The sequence below is a fragment of the Vipera berus genome, assembly GCF_964194415.1.
Source record: "Vipera berus genome assembly, chromosome: 11".
Lineage (NCBI taxonomy): Eukaryota > Metazoa > Chordata > Lepidosauria > Squamata > Viperidae > Vipera > Vipera berus.
This window is the reverse complement of record NC_138214.1, coordinates 13,645,930-13,665,195: the sequence shown is the minus strand read 5'-3', so window position 1 is coordinate 13,665,195 and position 19,266 is coordinate 13,645,930. Positions and strand designations below refer to the sequence as shown.

General features: G+C 41.9%; 1 protein-coding gene across 1 annotated transcript in view; it reads left to right on the top strand.

The window, feature by feature from the left end:
* SMARCA1 (SNF2 related chromatin remodeling ATPase 1) overlaps positions 1–8,146 on the top strand; it is a 50,544-nt gene extending 42,398 nt beyond the window's left edge. Inside the window, exons 23-24 of the mRNA XM_081336932.1 lie at positions 4,378–4,488; positions 7,648–8,146. Coding sequence (XP_081193058.1) covers positions 4,378–4,488; positions 7,648–7,719 — 183 coding nt within the window. The 3' untranslated portion in view covers positions 7,720–8,146. The remainder of the gene's footprint in view (positions 1–4,377; positions 4,489–7,647) is intronic.
* The last annotated feature ends 11,120 nt before the right edge of the window (positions 8,147–19,266 follow it).

The following is a 19,266-nucleotide window of genomic DNA, read 5'->3' as shown; positions in this document are numbered from 1 at the left end:
AGACGTACCAGTCAATATTTATTGACCTAATACTTGGATTACAGTGATGGTCTAAGTGGCACCGATAACTTCCAGTAAATCCTTATGTCTCCATTGCCCTTAAGTTTCCATGGCCACACATTGCTCATGTCAGTGTAAGAAATATGAGAAGGAAGTAGCTCTTGGAAAATCTTCAAATTATGAAAGAGAAGTTCAGAGTAAAGATGTTTCACGCTTATCTCTGCAATACAGGCTTGGAATACTTCCAAGATACTCAAGGTATTTTCAATTTCGTGATTCAGTTTTGAGGTTGGTGTGCAACAGAAGGAAGTCAAAATCTCACCAGTCTTCTGCTATTGCCATATTTGAACAAGGAAACAATTCCCAGTGTAGTGTGTTAAATGAGTGGGAAGGAAAACACCTGGTATTGTGCATTCCTCCATAACAGGGGAACATTTTTAAATAGTCTAAAATATGTTGAATTATTTTTGGGTTGTGTATAAAAAATGGAAGAAACTCAGAAGCCAGAAACACTTTGGGAATCTGGGGACCAAAAGCCTGTTTTCATTCCAGGCACAGTTTTCAAAGGGATCAAATTGTTTTTCTTTCTTGTGTCCTTGTCAAAATGGCACCCCCATGAGAAGAATAATAGCTGTTTTTAGAACACACTTGGTCTTGTTTCATTCTGAATTTAATTTTGGGACAATAATTTGTGTTGAACCTTTCTGCATTTACATTTCTTCATCTTATAGTAAGCACAAGCCCCAAATTTGACAACTCTTAGTAGAGGCTTGTTCACAGAGAGCTTAAATGCTAGACGGTGTAGTTTTGGCAGAAAAGCTGGAGGTTCCATGATTTTTCCCCCCTCCCCCCATTACCTGTTAACACACCTCTGTGTATTGAGGATTCACCTGCGGAGGTGGTTAGCAGCGTCAGGTTTCTGGGTGTGCAGCTAATGAGTAGGCTGGCATGGTCTCTCAACAGTGAGACACTGGTGAGGTGGGTACTGCAGCGCCTGCATTTTCTGCGTCTCATGAGAAAAGCACATCTTCCTTGCCCTGTCCTTACCACTTTCTATAGAGGGACCATTGAGAGCATCCAGTCATACCGCATCACAGTCTGGTTTGGAAGCATCCCTGCTTCGCACAGGAAGGCGGTGCAGAGAGTGGTGAGGATGGCACTTCCTTCTCTCCAGGACATAGCATCTAAGTGATGCTTGAGCAGGATCTGCAGGATTGTCTGGGATGTTACACATGCTCTCCACGGCCTGTTTTCCTTGTTACCTTCTGGGGGAGGGGGGGCTCCATAGTATCGGAAGCAGAACGTGCAGATTTAGCCTCAGTTTCGTTCCATATAGCATCAACCTTGTGAATTCTCAAGCTTCCTCTTTCTGCTATGTATTCAAAATGAACAGTGATTAATATTTGTATATGTGTGTATGTATGTGTGTATGTATATGTATATGTATGCATATAGGTGTGTCATGTATGTGTATGGGTATATATTTTCTTTTGAGAGCAGGCAATAGAATTTCATTTATAATCTGGGCCAGTGTGCTCACGGTAAAACTTGGCAATAAAGATTGTCCTGTCCTGTTCTGTCTGTGGGTTTTACGGAGGAGTAGTTATTTCATTTTTTGAATGGCTTTTGTTGCCCTTAAATGAGAGCATCGCTTCAGTGAAATATTATTTGCTACCGTAATTAAGCATATTGAGACCGTGTTCCAAGCCAAAAAAAGATTTATAATGAGATTGATGTGTTTGGTGTTAAAATCACAAGCGGTGTTTATAGCGCTCACGTATCCAAATTTTAGACGTATTTTAAATAACACAATCTGTTTCTCTATATAAAATGGTCGATTAGCAGAGAGCAGAGGAAATTTCATTGTATGCGTGGAAGGTTTAGGAAGGGATGTTTCAGTGGAGGAAAACGCTGCTGGTTTTCTTGGTTGCGAAGTAAATGAAATGGTCAACCAAAAATACTTCTCGAAATATTTTTTGACAACATTTCCATCCGTCAGTTGCAAATTGGTACTGCCTTGGATCCACACACACACACACACACACACACACACACACACACACACACACACACTACACTGGTACAGTTCTTGAAAAGAACTTCATGCATATGGAGGCCCACGCCAGCAAAAGAACTGGCAGCTGGAGCTTTGTATTTTTCTGTGGACAATAATAAATAATTTCTTTAACTTCAGTAAGGCCGGGTGGCTCATAACAATCAAATCAGTAAAACGGAAGGATAAGAAGAGGCAAACTTTATTTTGCTCACTGACCGACCAATGGAAGTGCACTGAATAAAACCAGCAGCATAAAAACTAAAGGCAAGGGACTACTGGCAACAAGTTGTGGGCGAAGCTTACACGTGTTCTGTACCAGCCTACTACCGGCCCTGCAGAAAAGGCAGGGACAACCCCTTTACAAACGGCAAGAGGCTGGAACTAAGCCTGCCAAATTTATTAACGTAAAACAGAGCAAAACAAGACACCAACCATGAAACAGGAGCTATTCAAACGGTTGCCTTCAGCAAACCAGCCCTCCCACACATTCCCCTTTTATGCAGTTCAAGGCGTGGCTTCTCTCTCCCTCCTTCCGAGGTGCCCCATTGCCTTCCTGTTTACTCCTGATTGACTGCCTCCTGCGTCGGGCGTCCTTGAACAGGGCCAGCTGTGGGTCATCTTCATTCACGCTGTCAGGCTCACAAAACTGGGTCTGCGTCGTAACCAGATGGGAGGGGCCTGGCTGAGGGCTCTGCGGAGCCTCAAGGCTATCCTCAGCAAGCTCTCCAACACCCCCCCTCCTCCTCTGAATCATCCGACCCAACTGCCGAACCCACCGGCTGACCCTGAATCACAACAACACGTGATAAGAAATGAATTTGTCTTGATGGTTCAACAGCCGTGCAGATTGAAATGATCAGAGGGACATGCGAACTTAAATAAAGAGCAAGAATCAGCTGCGGAACTGGAAATAGAGACGAACAGGAGTTGTGGTTTCTATGGTGCCCATACAACGGCGGGGGGGGGGGAAAGTGAGGGGTCTTTCTCTCTTACCAAGGCCTGGGTCAAGGAATTTCTATGTCCAGTGCCTAGTTTTTAAGAATTGTGCCCAGGCTACCCAATTTGAAGAATTCTTTCAGAATCGTACAATCCCAGGGCTTGGAAGAGACCCTGGAGGTCTTCTATTACAACTCCATGCTGTCCTGGACAAATGGTTGTCCAATCTTTTCTTGCAAACTTCCAGAGATGGAGCACCCACAACTCTGGGGGTGGGGTGGCGGGCAAGCTGTTCCCCCTTGGTTAATTGATCTCACTGTCAAGAAATTCCTCATTTCTAGAATGGATCTCCCTCTGATGAGCAGTAACCTGTCCCGTCTTTAGGTGCTATGGAGAATCAAATAAACAGATAAAAGGCAGCTCTTGATTCTTTGCTATTGACGGTTTTCAGGAATGTACACTTCTGTTAGAAATCAAAACTGAAAAGCAAAACAGGGCAACGTAAGAAAGGCAAAGAAATTTTTCTGGAGAAAATTTGTATCTTGACAAAAAAGCACATCTCACCAAACGTACCTTAGATAAAGTAGTTCTCTGAAGCAGCTTGATAGAGCCGAAGTAGAAAGCTGCAGAATTCTGTTTATCTAAAGTGGCCAGCTGTTTCTAGAAAATCAATCCGGCAACGTCTACCCTAAAGCAGAGGTCCCCAACCTTTTGGTCACCAGGGACCAGTTGCATGGAGAAAGGTTTTTCCACGGACCACAGAGCGTGCGTGGTTTTGTGTGTGTTGCCTGCATCCTGCGGATGGGGCTTGTTTGTGTGGACCAGTCGTTGGCATGCCGCAGCCCGGTACCAGTCCACAGCCCGGGGGTTGGGGACCCCTACCCTAAAGGATCGCCCAGTGCTTTGGATTCTGTTTGCAGCTGTATCTTTTCCTGGGGTCTTAATGGCTGCCTTTTGGAACTGCAGCATGATCCCAGGGAATAATGGTCTTATATAGAGGTGCACGTTGATGTCATATTCACACTCTTTAGTACTCCCGGGGGCCTTTCTGGAATTGGATTAAAAGTGCAGTTCAGATGTATCCTTAAAGTAGTTATTGTACAATCTCGCAGGGCATAATGAGGGCTTTGGCCCACCTCCCCTTCAATCCTTTGGATTATAACTGCTTTAGAATGCGTCCTACTGCTAAAGTCAACAAACATAAATGCTACGTTGCCAGCATGAAGCACATTTTAATAAGATTTCTTGGCTTCGTTTCAGCCTTTCAACATGCATGAATTATCCGCGCCTTCTAGCCTGGACGTCTTGCCTTTGAATGTTCCTGCTCAGCTTCCTTTGGTTTAAACTGCTGCAGAACTTGATATTTCTTTTTTGATCTTACACAGGAACTCCAGAGACGGTGTAATACGCTCATATCACTCATTGAAAAGGAAAATATGGAAATTGAGGAAAAAGAGAAAGCCGAAAAGAAGAAGCGGGGAACCAAGACACCGGTGGTAATTAATGAATATCTACTCCTCACATTTATTTTTTTGCATTTAAAACGCGCCACATTTCCTTTGGTGAATTCAGAAGAAGCTTTGAAACAGAAAGGAAAATAAATGGAAGTGTTCAGATTCAGTGAAAAAACATAAACCAGTATAAATAACTCAATAACAACTCAAAAATCATATTGGCCAATTGGGGAAAATCTTGCAGCTGGATAAAAATATATATATCCATCCTTCTACAGTAAAAGAAGGTGTGGGGTGTGTGGGGGAAATAAAACCATTCCTAAGGCCATTTTTTTTATTTTAAAGTCGGTTTTTCAAATATTAGATTGCAAGTTCTGTCTTTTCCAGTGGTGGGTGTGGAGGGACTGCTGAAATAATGTACAAGCCCATTGCATCTTTACTCTTCTACTAGTTGCAAATATTAGTATCTTAAACTCAATTTGTTTTCCTAGGGAAAAATTGAGTAAGAATTCATAAAGGAGGAGTCTCACCAAATGCACTTTAATTTTTAACTGTAGTAACTTACGATTAATGATAGTAATAAGTATGATTTGTGATCAGTGACCTATTACTTGCTGTTTATATATGTACAGGATGAGCCTATGCACTGGAGACAAATTCCTTGTCTGTCCAATCACACTTGGCCAATAAAGAATTCTACTCTATGCTAAACGAGGAATATCTAAGGCAGGGGTCTTCAAACCTGGCCCTTTTATGACTTGTGGACTTCAACTCCCAGAATTCCTCAGCCAGGCACACTGGCTGAGGAATTCTGGGAGTTGAAGTCCACAAGTCATAAAAGGGCCAAGTTTGAAGACCCCTGATCTAAGGGATGGGAGGTCCCAGGCACTAAGTGGTTTTATGAGTTACATTTCTTGGATAGTTTGCATAGAATGTACTGGTTAAAAATATGATGAGTTGTAGTGGGGAATGAATTTGAAACTTTTAAATTAACGTGTTTAGAGCTTCACTGAGTAGGTAAAATGATTCTGGTTAAACAAACAGCACCCCAAATCCATTGTTCACCATTTTTGTTGGGAAAAAGCATGACAGTTAATTAAGAGTTAGTTACAATTGCCTATACCCCCTAGTCCAATCCCCTACTCAAGCAGGAGACCCTATACCATTTCAGACAAGTGTCTGTCCAGTCTCTTCTTAGAAACTTCCATTGTTGGAGCATTCACAGCTTCTGGAGGCAGGTTGTTCCACTGGTTAATTGTTCTCACTGTCAGGAAGTTTCTCCTTAGTTCTAGGTTGCTTCTCTCCTTTATTAGTTTCCACCCATTGCTTCTTGTTCTGCGCTCAGGTGCTTTAAAAAATGAGTTGACCCTTTCTTCTTTGTGGCAGCCCCTCAAATATTGAAACACTGCTACCATGTCACCCCAATCCTCGTTTTCTCTATACCAGCCATATCCAATTACTGCAACTGTTCTTACGTTTTAGTCTCCGACCCTTAATCATATGCGGCTTTAGATTAAGTATTGGTGATATCTTCTGTGGAGGGAGTGTCTTCTTCCAAGCTTCCTGTATCTATTGATCCGTTCTGCGCAATGGCTGGGAGTTATTTTGCCTATTCTTTGCAGAATTGCTTCTTCATCTCACTGATTCTGGGGGCTTCTTGCCCAGACTGGTTACTTTAAATATCTGCTTCAGCATTTTCAATTAATTTAATGATGAGGTCTTTGAGCTGGCCATTCCAAAATAAATCAATTTCTTCTGTTTCAGCTATTCTGCTACACATTTACAAGTAGTTTTGGTCATTGCTGCATAGCCCACAGGTGCTTACATTCAGCTCCCAGGTATCCCTGATTTATGAGTTCCACAGAGAATGTTTTTTGATAGGGCATACAGAGAGAATAAGGAGGGCGATCTTGATGGAAATAGGCAGGAACTGTTCCCTAGGCAAAAGAAGGCTGAAACATTTTTTTAAAAGTCCAGAGCAAGGAGATATCATTCAGAAATGATTGACAGACACACCCCCGTCTCTAAATCACTGCAGTATAAGAAGGGGTGAGGGTCAACACAATCAGACTTGTAAGATAGCACTATAGCACAGACTTATATACCACTTCATAGAACTTTATAGACCTCTCTAAGCGGTTTACAGAGTCAGCATACTCCCAACCAACAATCTGGCTCCTCATTTTACCAACCTCAGAAGGATGGAAGGCTGAGTCAACTTTCAGCTTGTCAGGATCGGACTGCTGACTGTGGGCAGAGTCAGCCTGCAGTATTGCATTCTAACCACTGCGCTACTACGGCTCTTATATCGCAGTGGCACTTAGACTTATACACTGCTTCACAGTGCTTTACAGACCTCTCTAAGCGGTTTACAGATTCAGCATCTTGCCCCTAACAATCTGGGTCCTCATTTTACCAACCTCGGAAAGATAGAAGTCAACCGTGAGCCGGTCAGGATCGAACTCCAGGCAGTTGGCAGAATTAGCCTGCAATACTGCATTCTAACCACTGCATCGCCAGGGCTCTTAAGATGCTGTTCTTAATGGCCAATCTCAATAAAAGGACATTTTAGCTTTCCTGTGGAGCTGATCTCCTAGTTAGTCTACCTACTATGCCTGATAGCGTGATTCAGATACTGTGCCTCTTGTTATTGAAAGGCAGTCGTGGCAACCAACGTTGTGTGTTTTACAGCCCTTCAAAGTCAGGCAGGGTTATTGTTTAATCGATTGGAACATCTGACTCAGCTTCCCCCTTTTAAAAAGCTGGGTGTTTTTTTTTGGTAGGATGTTCTCAGTTTTTTTCAGCAAAGTCATTGAATTTGATTAATGAGTTTAATAAAAAAAACATGCCATACCGGTCTGTTTCAGGTGGTGTCTGTTTAACTCGGATCGCCGTGTATTAGTAGAATTTATTTGGAAGTTCTGACCGCACTGGAGGTCACAGGCCGTTTTGCAGGATTCCAAGCGCAGTTTGAAAAGCTTTGCAAATTTTCGCTCAGCACTGTGTGTCTTTTCAAAGGCCCCGTTTTGTTCATCTTTTGGGTCGAAATGTGTCTATATGGATGGATGAAAGTTAGCGAGGGTTCTTTGTTACCTTCAGCTGGCAACATAATGGCCTATTCAGTTTCATTACCTTTCTGAAATGCTGTGTGAGTAATGAAAATGACATTTTCTTTTTTCTTTCCTCCCCCTTCCCCTTTAGTCTCAAAAAAGAAAAGCCGAATCTGCTGCAGAAAACTCTGGAAAAAAAGAATCCAAGAAAGCAAAGACGTGAAACTGAGAAATAGTATCCAACTGGAAAAAAAAAATTCTCCCTTTCTCACCCATGTTTTTGATGCTCTCTGTGTATTCTTAGTAATGTCCCCCTCAATTCCTCGTGGTTTTTAATTTTTGCAAATCTGTATTTTTTACAATTGCCTTCCTTTTACCTATTGAGTAGCTTAATATTTTATGCATTCCAATATTTTTGTGCACTTGTCCTTGGTGATATTTCCCATGTCTTCAGCAAAAATTTACTCGGCCCTTGTTCCTCTAAAGATTGTGCTGAGTTTTTTTTTAGTTTTCATGTTTTATACCCTGCTGTTTTCACGCCAATGAAGAAAAAAACCCAAACCCCATTGATTCTGTAGTTGTATTATTGTTTGCTACTTTATATAATTGTGGAAGAACTAAATGGAATTAAAATAGCCTGAGGTTAAAGGACACAATTAACGTTGTCTGCTAATTTTCAAATTCTTTTTCAGCTACAGTTTTTGACATATGTATATATATTTTTTAATCCCATTTATATCCCGCCCTTCTCTGAAGACTCGGGGCGGCTTACAATCTAAGCACAAATCAATGTGCTTAGCAATAGCCTTCATCCTATGTATATGCCTGCTTATTAGGGCTTTCGCCCCCCCCAAGCGGCATTATTACAAAGTCAGCTTATTGCCCCCAACAATCTGGGTTCTCATTTTACCTACCTCAGAAGGATGGAAGGCTGAGTCAACCTTGAGCCTGGTGGGACTCGAACCTGCACTAATTGCAGGCAGCTGGTGTTACTTAAGGAGGCATTAGCCCACTGCTCCACCAAGGCTCTTTTTAAAGTAGCATTTACAGAATTGTCTGCAAGTATATCAAAAGTAGTTTTTGTTTTTGAAAAGGCAACTCGACTGATTATTTCGAGGAAGAAGAAGACCTTTCGCTTCCTGTCCTGGAAGCTTCATCCGTTTTGTATTGGATGGTGTGGGAGATGGAAAAAACAGTTATTGACAGTTGAGATTAGTTGGTGGTGATGAGGGGCAATGATGGGTTCTGATAGGATGGTGGTGGGGGAATGGAAAGATTGTGTTTTCTTTGCAGTCAAAACATTCTTGAGAGTGTTGGGGTTTTATCTGTGACCTCAGGTGTGGAATCAGAGGTGTGGAATCTTCTTGGAACAGCCAAAAGGAAGCGTCTTTTTCTTCTTCTTCTTCTTCTTCTTCTTCCTCAAAAAAATCAGTCCAGTTGCCTTTTCAAAAATAAAAAGCACTTTTCATACAACTGTGACCTGGATGACTGAGAACCTTCATAGACATTTATCTGCAGGTAAGTTCTTGCATCATGCTTCCATTTTTGGAAGAGAAAGATTTATTGCTATGCTGTTATTTTCTATCCTGCCATGTCCTTGATGTCTTACATTGAAAGGCAAGGTCTGTTAGGTATTCGTGTAAGAAGAAATATTCTTCGCCTATGCTCAGATTTCTCCCACTTGCCTGCTGTTTGAAGTGTTGGATGCCTGTATATCAGAGGCCTTCAAACTTGGCCCTTTTTTAAAAAATTCCATTTATATCCCGCCCTTCTCCGAAGACTCAGGGCGGCTTACAAGCTTAGCAGTAGCCTTCATTCTATGTATATGCCTGCTTATTAGGGCTTTCGCCCCCCCCAAGCGGCATTATTACAAAGTCAGCTTATTGCCCCCAACAATCTGGGTCCTCATTTTACCTACCTCGGAAGGATGGAAGGCTGAGTCAACCTTGAGCCTGGTGGGACTCGAACCTGCACTAATTGCAGGCAGCTGGTGTTACTTAAGGAGGCATTAGCCCACTGCTCCACCAAGGCTCTTCTGGTTATAGAGTCTATCAGGAGTCCCTAGTCCTGTCAACTGGGTGACGTGTGGACTTCGACTCCCAGAATTCCTCAGCCAGGCATGGTGGCTGAAGAATTCTGGGAGTTAAAAAGTCCCTCAAGTCATAAAAGGGCCACGTTTGAAGACCCCTGCTGTATACAGTAGAGCTTCCCAGTGTAAAGGCTTTCAAACCGTACATGTCAATCATCATGACTGTGAGTCGCGTAGGGTGTCTACATTTGTCTTATGCTGTTCAGAGATAAAGCATCATTTAGAACATTCTAATTTGGCTACAAAATTGAGAAATGGGAGAATGAAGGGAGTTCTGGTTATACGTAGAGTCTATCAGGAGTCCCTAGTCCTGCCAACTGGGTGACTTTGGGCCAATCATCAGGAGACTAGATTCTAGTCCCTCCTTAGCCGTGAAAGCCAGTTGGGTGATCTTGGGCCAGTTATTCTCTTTCAGCCTAACCCACTTCACAAGGTGGCTGTTGTGGGGAAAACAGGGAGGGAAGTGTGTTGGATAAGTTCACCACCTTGAGTTATTTGTAAAAATGATAAAGATGGGATACGACAAATAAAAATAAAATTCCACATGAAGCATAGATGTTTGGGGGTAGACATCAAGCCAGGTTTGTGTTATTCTTTATGTGATAGATTCCCCTTCCAAAGGAAAGGAAGCAACATACTCTTTGTTGATTCGGACAGCTTCTACCAATTCCCCCACAAAACTACACAAAAACAACAGCTACTTTGGATGTCTAACAACCAAATATTACCAGGCATCCATATCTGCTCTGAAAGTCGCTTCCTTCTGCACATTTCTGGGTTATGATTTCCCAGAAATGCATGATTCAGATCTGTATGGAAGTGCAGAATATATCTATCTATCATCTCTCTCTCTCTCTCTCTCTCTCTCTCTCTCTCTCTCTCTCTCTCTCTCTCTCTCTCTCTCTCTCTCTCTCTCTCTCTCTCTCTCTCTCTCTCTCTCTCTATCTCTATCTCTATCTCTATCTCTCCATCCATTTTGGGATGACACTCCAGCATTCACTCGTACTCAGCAGCAACTATCCTTGGAAGCATGTCCAGTTCTGGTATGATTTTTGGAGGCCATGCAAGAATGGGGTGTGCTTTTGTGCAACTGCTAGTCCCTCTGAAAATAAGTATGTTTTACTTGTGTTTCATTTTTGTAATTATTGGACATTTCTTGATATACTACGCAGCACCACACATGACTGGACTTACTATTTTTCTTAATAAATCAATATGTAGGGAATGGTCTCTTTCCCCCCCCCCCCCCCCCGTCTCTCTCTCTCTGTGTGTATGTGTGACATGCCAGCAGAATCAAAATTTCCAAATTTCTGACATCCTGAGTCCAAAAGGTTGGGCCTCACTCCTTTAACCTCTGCCAAGTTGAAACAAAGGTGCTTTTTAAATAGGCAACTGGACTTTCACGCCTTCAGAAATGAAGACGCTTCCTGGATGGCAACTGAAACGCCTTCAAAGAAAAAAAAAGTCCAGTTGCCTTTTGAAAAAGCAACTTTGGGACAACCCTGACCCGGATGACAGAATCTCCAGAGACATATTCCAAGTTGAAAGTTCACGGGTTTGGGCAAGCAACTGAAACCCCTCAGCAGCCAAAGGCTGTTGCAGAGAACAAAGTTGGAAGTGTTTAAATGAAGACAGGAGCCATTCAAAAGCACCCCAGTTTGCTAGCCCGGCCTTTTGGTTTAACATTTCGATAATTGCAACACAAATGCCAGCCCAACGTTTATCGCACCTGAACTTCACAAGGTCTAAACACCAGCCGCATTGTCGCGGTGCAAGACAAAATGAGATGAAGGCGCCCAAGGTAACTTGTGTCTTTTTGAAGCCCCAGATTCCTTTAATCTTTCTGATCATTGGTGAAATACAGAGGCCGGCTGGGGAGGGCTCTCCGATTGTGGTTGCCGTTATTCCTTGCTTTGGTGTAAATGCCACATAGAAGCTTCGTCTTTTGTTCCTCTGAAAGATGAACTTAACGGCACCAACAAATTAATAAGGAGCCATCCAACCTGGAGGGAAATGATACAGTTATCACGTAGCTGCAAGGTTTGACTTCCTATGAGATTTTTATGGCTCTCTATTAGATCAAGGCTGTAACAATGGGAGGCAGCTCTTTGTCCAAGTGCAAAGAAAGGATTAAATGAAGCAGTAAACCACACGGGTGCGGGAGGACCACGGACACTTTCAGAGTTTTAATACTGAATTGATAACAAGAACATGCTTAGAGATAGGATGTATCTGAGTCACAGTAAAACATCAGCTGAGTATTGAATTTAATTTTGGTCTCTTGAGTTGCACCGGTGTTTAATTATGCTGTCAAAGTTCTGTGCAGGTAGTCCTCTACTTACAGCCACAACTGAGCACAGAAATTTCGGTTCCTAAACAATGGTGAGTTTTGCCCTGTTTCATGACCTTTCTTGCCACAGCTGTTAAGCAAATCACTGCAGTTGTTAAGTTTTAGTAACACGGTTGTTAACTGAATCTGGTTTCTCCGTTGACTTTGCCTGTCAAAAGGTTGCAAAACCACATAGCCCCCAGGACATTGCGACCGTCATAAATATGAACCAGTTGCCAAGCATCTGAATTTCGATGGATGCTGTAACAGTCGTAAGGGGGGGGGGGAAATCACATTTTCAGTGCTGTAACTTTTGTCACTCAATGAATTAATAAATAATAAAGTTGGAAGGGACCTTAGAGGTCATCTAGTCCAACCCCTGCTCAGGCAGGAAACCCTATACCATTTCGGACAAATGGCTGTCCAGTCTCTTCTTAAAGACTTCCATTGTTGGAGCATTCACAGCTTCTGGAGGCAGGTTGTTCCACTGGTTAATTGTCCTCACTGTCAGGAAGTTTCTCCTTAGTTCTAGGTTGCTTCTTCTCTCCTTGATTAGTTTCCATCCGTTGCTTCTTGTGCTGCCTTCAGGTGCTTTGGAGAATAGCTTGACTCCCTCTTCTTTATGGCAGCCCCTGACTGTTGTAAGTTGACTATCAGTAGTGTACCACAACTGGATACATGTTCATGAAAACATTGTGCTGCCACTACTTAGGCGTGGAAACCTGGAGTTGGTCAGATCTGAGCTTCTTGAGACCCAAGAGTTTACCTCAACACAAAGTTCTTTTTTAGATTTCATAGAAATTATAACTTTCTTTTATGCGAGCGGGAGGGATGTGGGAGAATATTTACCCAGACAAAGAACGGGAAATTAACTACTGCTGCACTCAAATCCTATTTATTCCAAAAACCCTTGCATGAATAGCAGTATTTCCACTTTCAATGGACACTGAAAATGATCATTGTTGTGGAAGATAATTGTATTAAAACATTTACATTTAACAGCTTTTGAAATCTGGCATTTGAACTGTACTTTTTAAAGAAACAATAATCTAGAGCAGGAATATTGTTTAATGCCCAGGTTTTCAATTTTTTATGGCAAATTTTGAAGAGACTTGAGTTTTGCATGCAAAATATATTTGCTCTTGGATTTTTAATATTCCAGGCAATTTCCAGGATTTAAATAAATTCTCAGTGCTTACGTTTTAGATAGTTTTAACATTTGGCCTTTATGTTTGCTGAACAGTGCCTTGAATGCAAGTGAGAATCCTTCAGAAGTTTTAATCTAGTCAAATTTTAATTAGCTGTCAATCAAATGAAAGGACTAGTTCCTGATAGTAAAGTCAGCAACTTAGTAAATTACAATATTGGTAAGCCGCAAGCTTTTTTTTTTTAGTATATTTTTATTATCTTTGTATCAGTAGATTTTTTTTCTTCTTTTGCACATTTGCAAACATTTGACACTGCCTTGGTGAGTTGCATGGCATCTGTCAGTTAAGATTGCTTTCATCATCTGCCCCTTTATTTGAAAGCTCTTTCTTGACATAAAGAAGCAAAGAAGAATGTTGGTTATTCAGCTTGTGAATTATTTATTCACATATAGGAACAACAACGAAATGCTGTAGTCTTGCTTTTATCCAAGGAGCAAGAAAGGACAAGTTTGAAAATGGACTTTTGATTCCTTAAATCAGGGGTCAAAGGTGCTTTTTCAAAAGGCAGCTGGACTTTGTTTTTCCTTGAAGACGTTTCGCTTCTCATCCAAGAAGCTTCTTCAGTTCACAAATGAAACTTCTTGGATGAGACGCAAAACTTCTTGAGGGAAAAACAAAAGTCCAGCTGCCTTTTGGGATTGCCAAGGCTTATCTTTTCCCCAACACTACCTGTTATATTGTCTTCTTAATATTTGCAAGGAAAATTGTCCAGCCCTTGCCAGTGCAAATGCAAAATTTAAAGACTTCTAGGTGTGAGAAAAGACCTTCTCTTCCTCTGTCCCATAGATAATCTGTGTAATTTTTCCTGACTGAATAATCATGGATTTTTCCTCTTGGGACGACTTGATTCTTGATGTTATTGTGATAGTTATGGATAATTAACAGCATTTGTACCTTACAATGTATGGATGCTCTGTTTCTCCCACAGGTTTGATTTTAATCTTGAACACAAAAAGAAAATCAATTCGGCCAAATTCTGCTGCTGCTTCTTGATTAAGTTAAGATACTCAATGTAAATGAATGTTTTGAATTTATGCCGACAATCAATAGCTGCAGTTATTGATCCCAGAGATGTGGCATGAAAAATAGGATGGGTAAAGTTTTTCTGGCATGCTGAATTGGTCTGCTTCTAGTTTGAAACATTACTGTAGTTATTTTGCTTATTATAAACACCACATCAGAGAAAAAAGGGAAATATCCTAGACTGGATTTGTATAATGGATTCGCCTTGTTCACGGAGCAGCTTAGTAGATTGGTCTTCTGCCCTTGAGATGCGGATGTATTGATTTCAAATCAGAACTTGGTTAGCTACCAGATAGGGTGATAGTAACTAGTTTGACGCTCATAGAAGTGACCATGTGGGGAAAATTGATTGTTTGAACTAGTATTGAATAGGGCAGTGATGGCGAACCTCTTAGAGACCGAGTGCCCAAACTGCAACCCAAAACCCACTTATGTATCGTCGGGTGCTAGGTGGGCATGGCCCATTGGGTGGGCATGGCCCATTGGGTGGGCATGGCTGCAGTGGTAATGGCAGACTGGGTGGGACTAAAAAGTTCAATCAGTCAATTCCAACTTTGCGAGATCTTTTTTTTTCCCTGCGAGAAGTTGAAATTGATTGATTGATTGAACCTTTTTTTTTTGCACACGGCGGAGGCCTTAAAGCGAAAAGGTTTTATAAAACCTAGCTGAAGGCCTAGGACTGGGGCGACGGCGCACGTGCCCACAGAAAGGGCTCTGCGTGCCACATGTGGCACACGTGCCATAGGTTTGCCACTACAGGAATAGGGAAAACTTGAGCAGCGTGGTCTCCATTTGGTCATTTGTGAGAGCAGTTGGAGTTTTGATTATTTTGAACAGGAAGTCAACCCAAAGTGAAGGCACCATATGGTTAGCAAGGCGTGTGTCATGGTGGACTTTCTACGCAGTCCTGCTGGCAACTAGACAGTGGTAATGGGAGGGGGGAGGGAAGGCATCGGAACGTCAGGAAGGTTTGGGTGGGAAATTTCGAAGGCGAGTGTGCCGACTGGAAGCTTGAGACAGACTCAACCCACCCCTCAAGGTTGCCAGCTGGGGAAGCCCAAGGCAGGCAGACTGTTCTGAAAAACAAAGAGAGTGCAAAAGATTGGCAAGCAATGGACAATGGGAGGTCCGGGGGGGGGGGGGGTTGGGAAAGGGCAAGTTTTCCCTATGTTGTTTTTGCACAAAATAGTTAGAAAACTGGCTTTTCTACTTCTGGAATCTTCAGTAAAGTTATACTCTTGGTAAAAAAAAAATGTCCCAGGAGTTTCTTTTGCTGTCTAACCCAGTGGGATGGTTGACAGCAAGATACTTATTGCATTGATTCCCTACTGTGTATTGGTGGTAGAAGATGTCCTTCTGATTGATAAAGTCCACAGATTCATCCTCCTGGCATCTCTGACTGGTAATCAGCAAAAATGCGTTGAATATGGAAGAAGCTCTGACCCACCAGGGTTGAATCTCCTATGCCAGTGGTCTTCAAACGTGGCAACTTTAAGACTTGTGGACTTCAACTCCCAGAATTCCTCAGCCAGCCCTGGAATTCTGAGAGCTGAAGTCCACAAGTCTTAGTTGCCAAGTTTGGAGACCTGTCCTATGGCTAGCTACTATGGTTAAAGACCGGAATATGCATGACGTGTAGCTCAGCAACATTTGGAGGGCCAGAATTTTTACCAAACAGATAAGCAGATGAGCAGATGACAATAAAAAATCAAGTCCTGTCATTTAAAGTAGATAGGTAAAGGTAAAGGTTTCCCCGCACATGCGTGCTAGTCGTTTCCGACTCTAGGGGCTGGTGCTCATCTCCGTTTCAAAGCCAAAGAGCCAGCGCTTGTCCGAGGACGTCTCCATGGTCATGTGGCCGGCATGACTAGACGCCAAAGGCGCACAGAACGCTGTTACCTTCCCACTGTAGGGGTCCCTATTTTTCTACTTGCATTTTTATGTGCTTTTGAACTGCTAGGTTGGCAGAAGCTGGGACGAGTAACAGGCGCTCTGTTACATGGCACTCGGGATTCAACCCGCCAAACTGGCGACCATGTGATCGACAAGCTCAATGTCCTAACCCACTGAGCCACCGCGTCCCTTTTTAAAGTAGATAAGGCTAGACTAAATGAATAAGGGAAGAGAGGGAAGATCAACATACATTGACACAAGTGATGGAGGATATGTTTCTAAAGCCAGTGAGTGAGAAGTGAGTTCCCCATTGGTTCAAGTTGACAAGAATGATTATATCAATGTTTCTCAATTTCAATGATTTTAAGCACGCTGGCTGGGAAATTCTGAGAGTTGAAATCCACCCGTGTTAAAACTTGCCGAGATCGAGAAACGTTTGGGTAATTCAGCTGCTTCCCCACAATCTGATGTTCTCCAGATGCTTCGGTCTGTAGCCCTCACCATCTTTAGCCAGCATGCTTAGATTGCAACTTGACCTGTCCAGCAAATCCTTTCATCTCATTTGTCCTCATAATCCTGGGTACCATGCTTGCAGAAATTTAAGTTCTCCTGAGAATAAAAAAAGAAGTTGAGAAACTTATTCCTGGTTCTGATCTCATAGATCACTCCTTCAAATTTGATCCAGCCCTTTGCAGAACAAAGATTCAGTGAATTTTTAAGTAAGGGGAGAAGAAGCTTTTTTTAAAAACAAAAGCAAAAAACCAAACCCTCATGCAGTTGAGTCCAAAGGGACAGGATAAATCATTGGCGTTCAGAGAGGCAGGTGGCTGAGCATATGTGGTAATGTGGCTTCCCTGACTTTCACAGTATGTCGTGCATGTGCTAGTTCATGTTTATTTTCCCACTGAGGCATAGACAAGCAGAGGGGGAAGGGGCATTATCTTCTGAAATCCTCATGGTTTGGACAATGGCCAGAGAAATTAGCAATTAGCAATTTTGATGTATTTTCTTTGATATTTAATTCTGATATGAATAATTCACATGTCCTATGAAGGTCTGATTTAGAATGATGTTTTTCCCTGGTATGGGGAAAGGAGGAGGAAGAGGAGGAGAAGGAGAAGGAGAAGGAGAAGAAGAAAAAATTCACCTGCCCAAATCAAATGTTTCATAGGTGGCCATAGAAATTGAATCAATGATGCTACATCATACGTACTGTAGGTTGATGTCCATCACCATATTTAGTGGCAATAAATTGTTTAGACCATTGTATTATTAGTGTGCTTATGATTTAAAAACATTTCCCTGCTTTTTCTCCATATATTTCTGCACAATTATAACGAGGCATATTTAGGCTCCTGCAAGATTCTGTGGAATTTCCCCCCAGGTAATCAGCTAGAGTCAGACAATAGTTCTATAATTCTTTTAAAGATGTCTACACTGGTTTGCAACGTTCCCAGGCAAGATCAGATGATTAGTAGTTGATTTCCTTTATAGAAATCTGTTAACTGTTTAGAGGAGCTTTTAATCAACCCAAAAACTTTAAAGGGAAAGAAAATGAGAAGTTATTAATTTTTCCAGAAGTATTCTTTGATCTATTAAATGTCTTTGCTTCACTCTCAACTGTACAATTATATTTTATCTGTCTCTTTATAACTTTTGCAAGATAGAAATCTCTCCCATAAACCGATCTATTTAACAGTTAAATATGATTGACTAAAACCATTGTACACTTATGGGACGAGGTGAGTACATAAAAGAGATTGCTGTTCATAGCCCACAAACTAGTTAAGACCTCTCCTTTCCTAAGTGAACGGAAGGTAGTTTGTTATAAACAAAGCCTCAACATAGGTGAAGGCTCTTTAAGGATGCTTTGTCTTAAGCAAGGATGGCTCTCATTTGTAAATGAATCACCATTGCAAATAATGGGGCAGCCATGCATACAGTTCATATCCTACTTCCCCCAAATCAAAAATTCTTATACATACAGTATCTAAAAACTGTCTCTGGTAGAGTTAACAGAACTGTACAGGCAATAAGCCTGACCTTTCTATGTAATTTATTTGAGCTTTGTTCAATCCTTTTTTATTAAAACTGGCACATCTGAAGCAGAATTAAATCCTATTATACCAGCTCTGTGATCAGATCAATTCTTCTCCGGCACTGGCACGTATTATTAAAAGTTACTCTTTCCACCCAATCAAAAAAGCATGGCAGGGGTCTTGCAATTCCTTTTGTAAAGAGAACGTATCCGACAGGCATCCCTTGATAAGAAACTGTCAGGGGGGGGGGGTCATAGAATACGTATCGTATATTATACCCCACCTTCTAGGTGTCATCAACCTATGTGGGATACTCAAAGAAGATAAACTTCAGCTGAAGCTTCTTTCAAAAAAATGGAAAACCAAAACTCAAGTCTACTACATTCTCAGTGCTCTGAGAAGATTGTGGGATGTTTGTTTGGATGATGGTGTTCTTTTTCATGATCTTTGTTTTGTTGGATTGTTGTATCACTATTTATAACTGCCTTAGGTTATATGGCACCCAGAGGAAGGAGCTGGGCAGCTAATCGATTTAATAAATAAAATTCTCTATTTTTTATTTTCACTTAAGTACATTGTTTAGTACATGTATAAGGGACGCGGTAGCTCAGTGGGTTAGGACGCTGAGCTTGTCGATCAGAAGGTCGGCAGTTTGGCGGGTCGAATCCCGAGTGCCGCGTAACAGAGTGAGCGCCTGATACTCGTCCCAGCTTCTGCCAACCTAGCAGTTCGAAAGCACGTAAAAATGCAAGTAGAAAAATAGGGACCACCACGGTGGGAAGGTAACAGCGTTCTGTGCGCCTTTGGCGTCTAGTCATGCCGGCCACATGACCACGGAGACGTCCTCGGACAAGCGCTGGCTCTTCGGCTTTGAAACGGAGATGAACACCGGCCCCTAGAGTTGGAAACGACTAGCACGCATGTGCAGGGGAACCTTTACATTTACCTTTACATTGTTTAAGTTTCTTACTACATGGATGAGAGTTACTTTTAGTTTAGGTTTAGTTTAGTTTAGAGTTAGTTAGTTTAGAGTTGGTTTGTGCATGCCTGCAACTGTGTGGGGTTAAATTATTCCCTTGGCCTGTTGACTAAGGGCTACTGGCTCTCAAATTCCTTTTGAAGAAAGAAAAAAGACTTGGAATTTAATTCTTACTGAAATCTATTTTTGTAGCGAGTAATGTATTCTGAG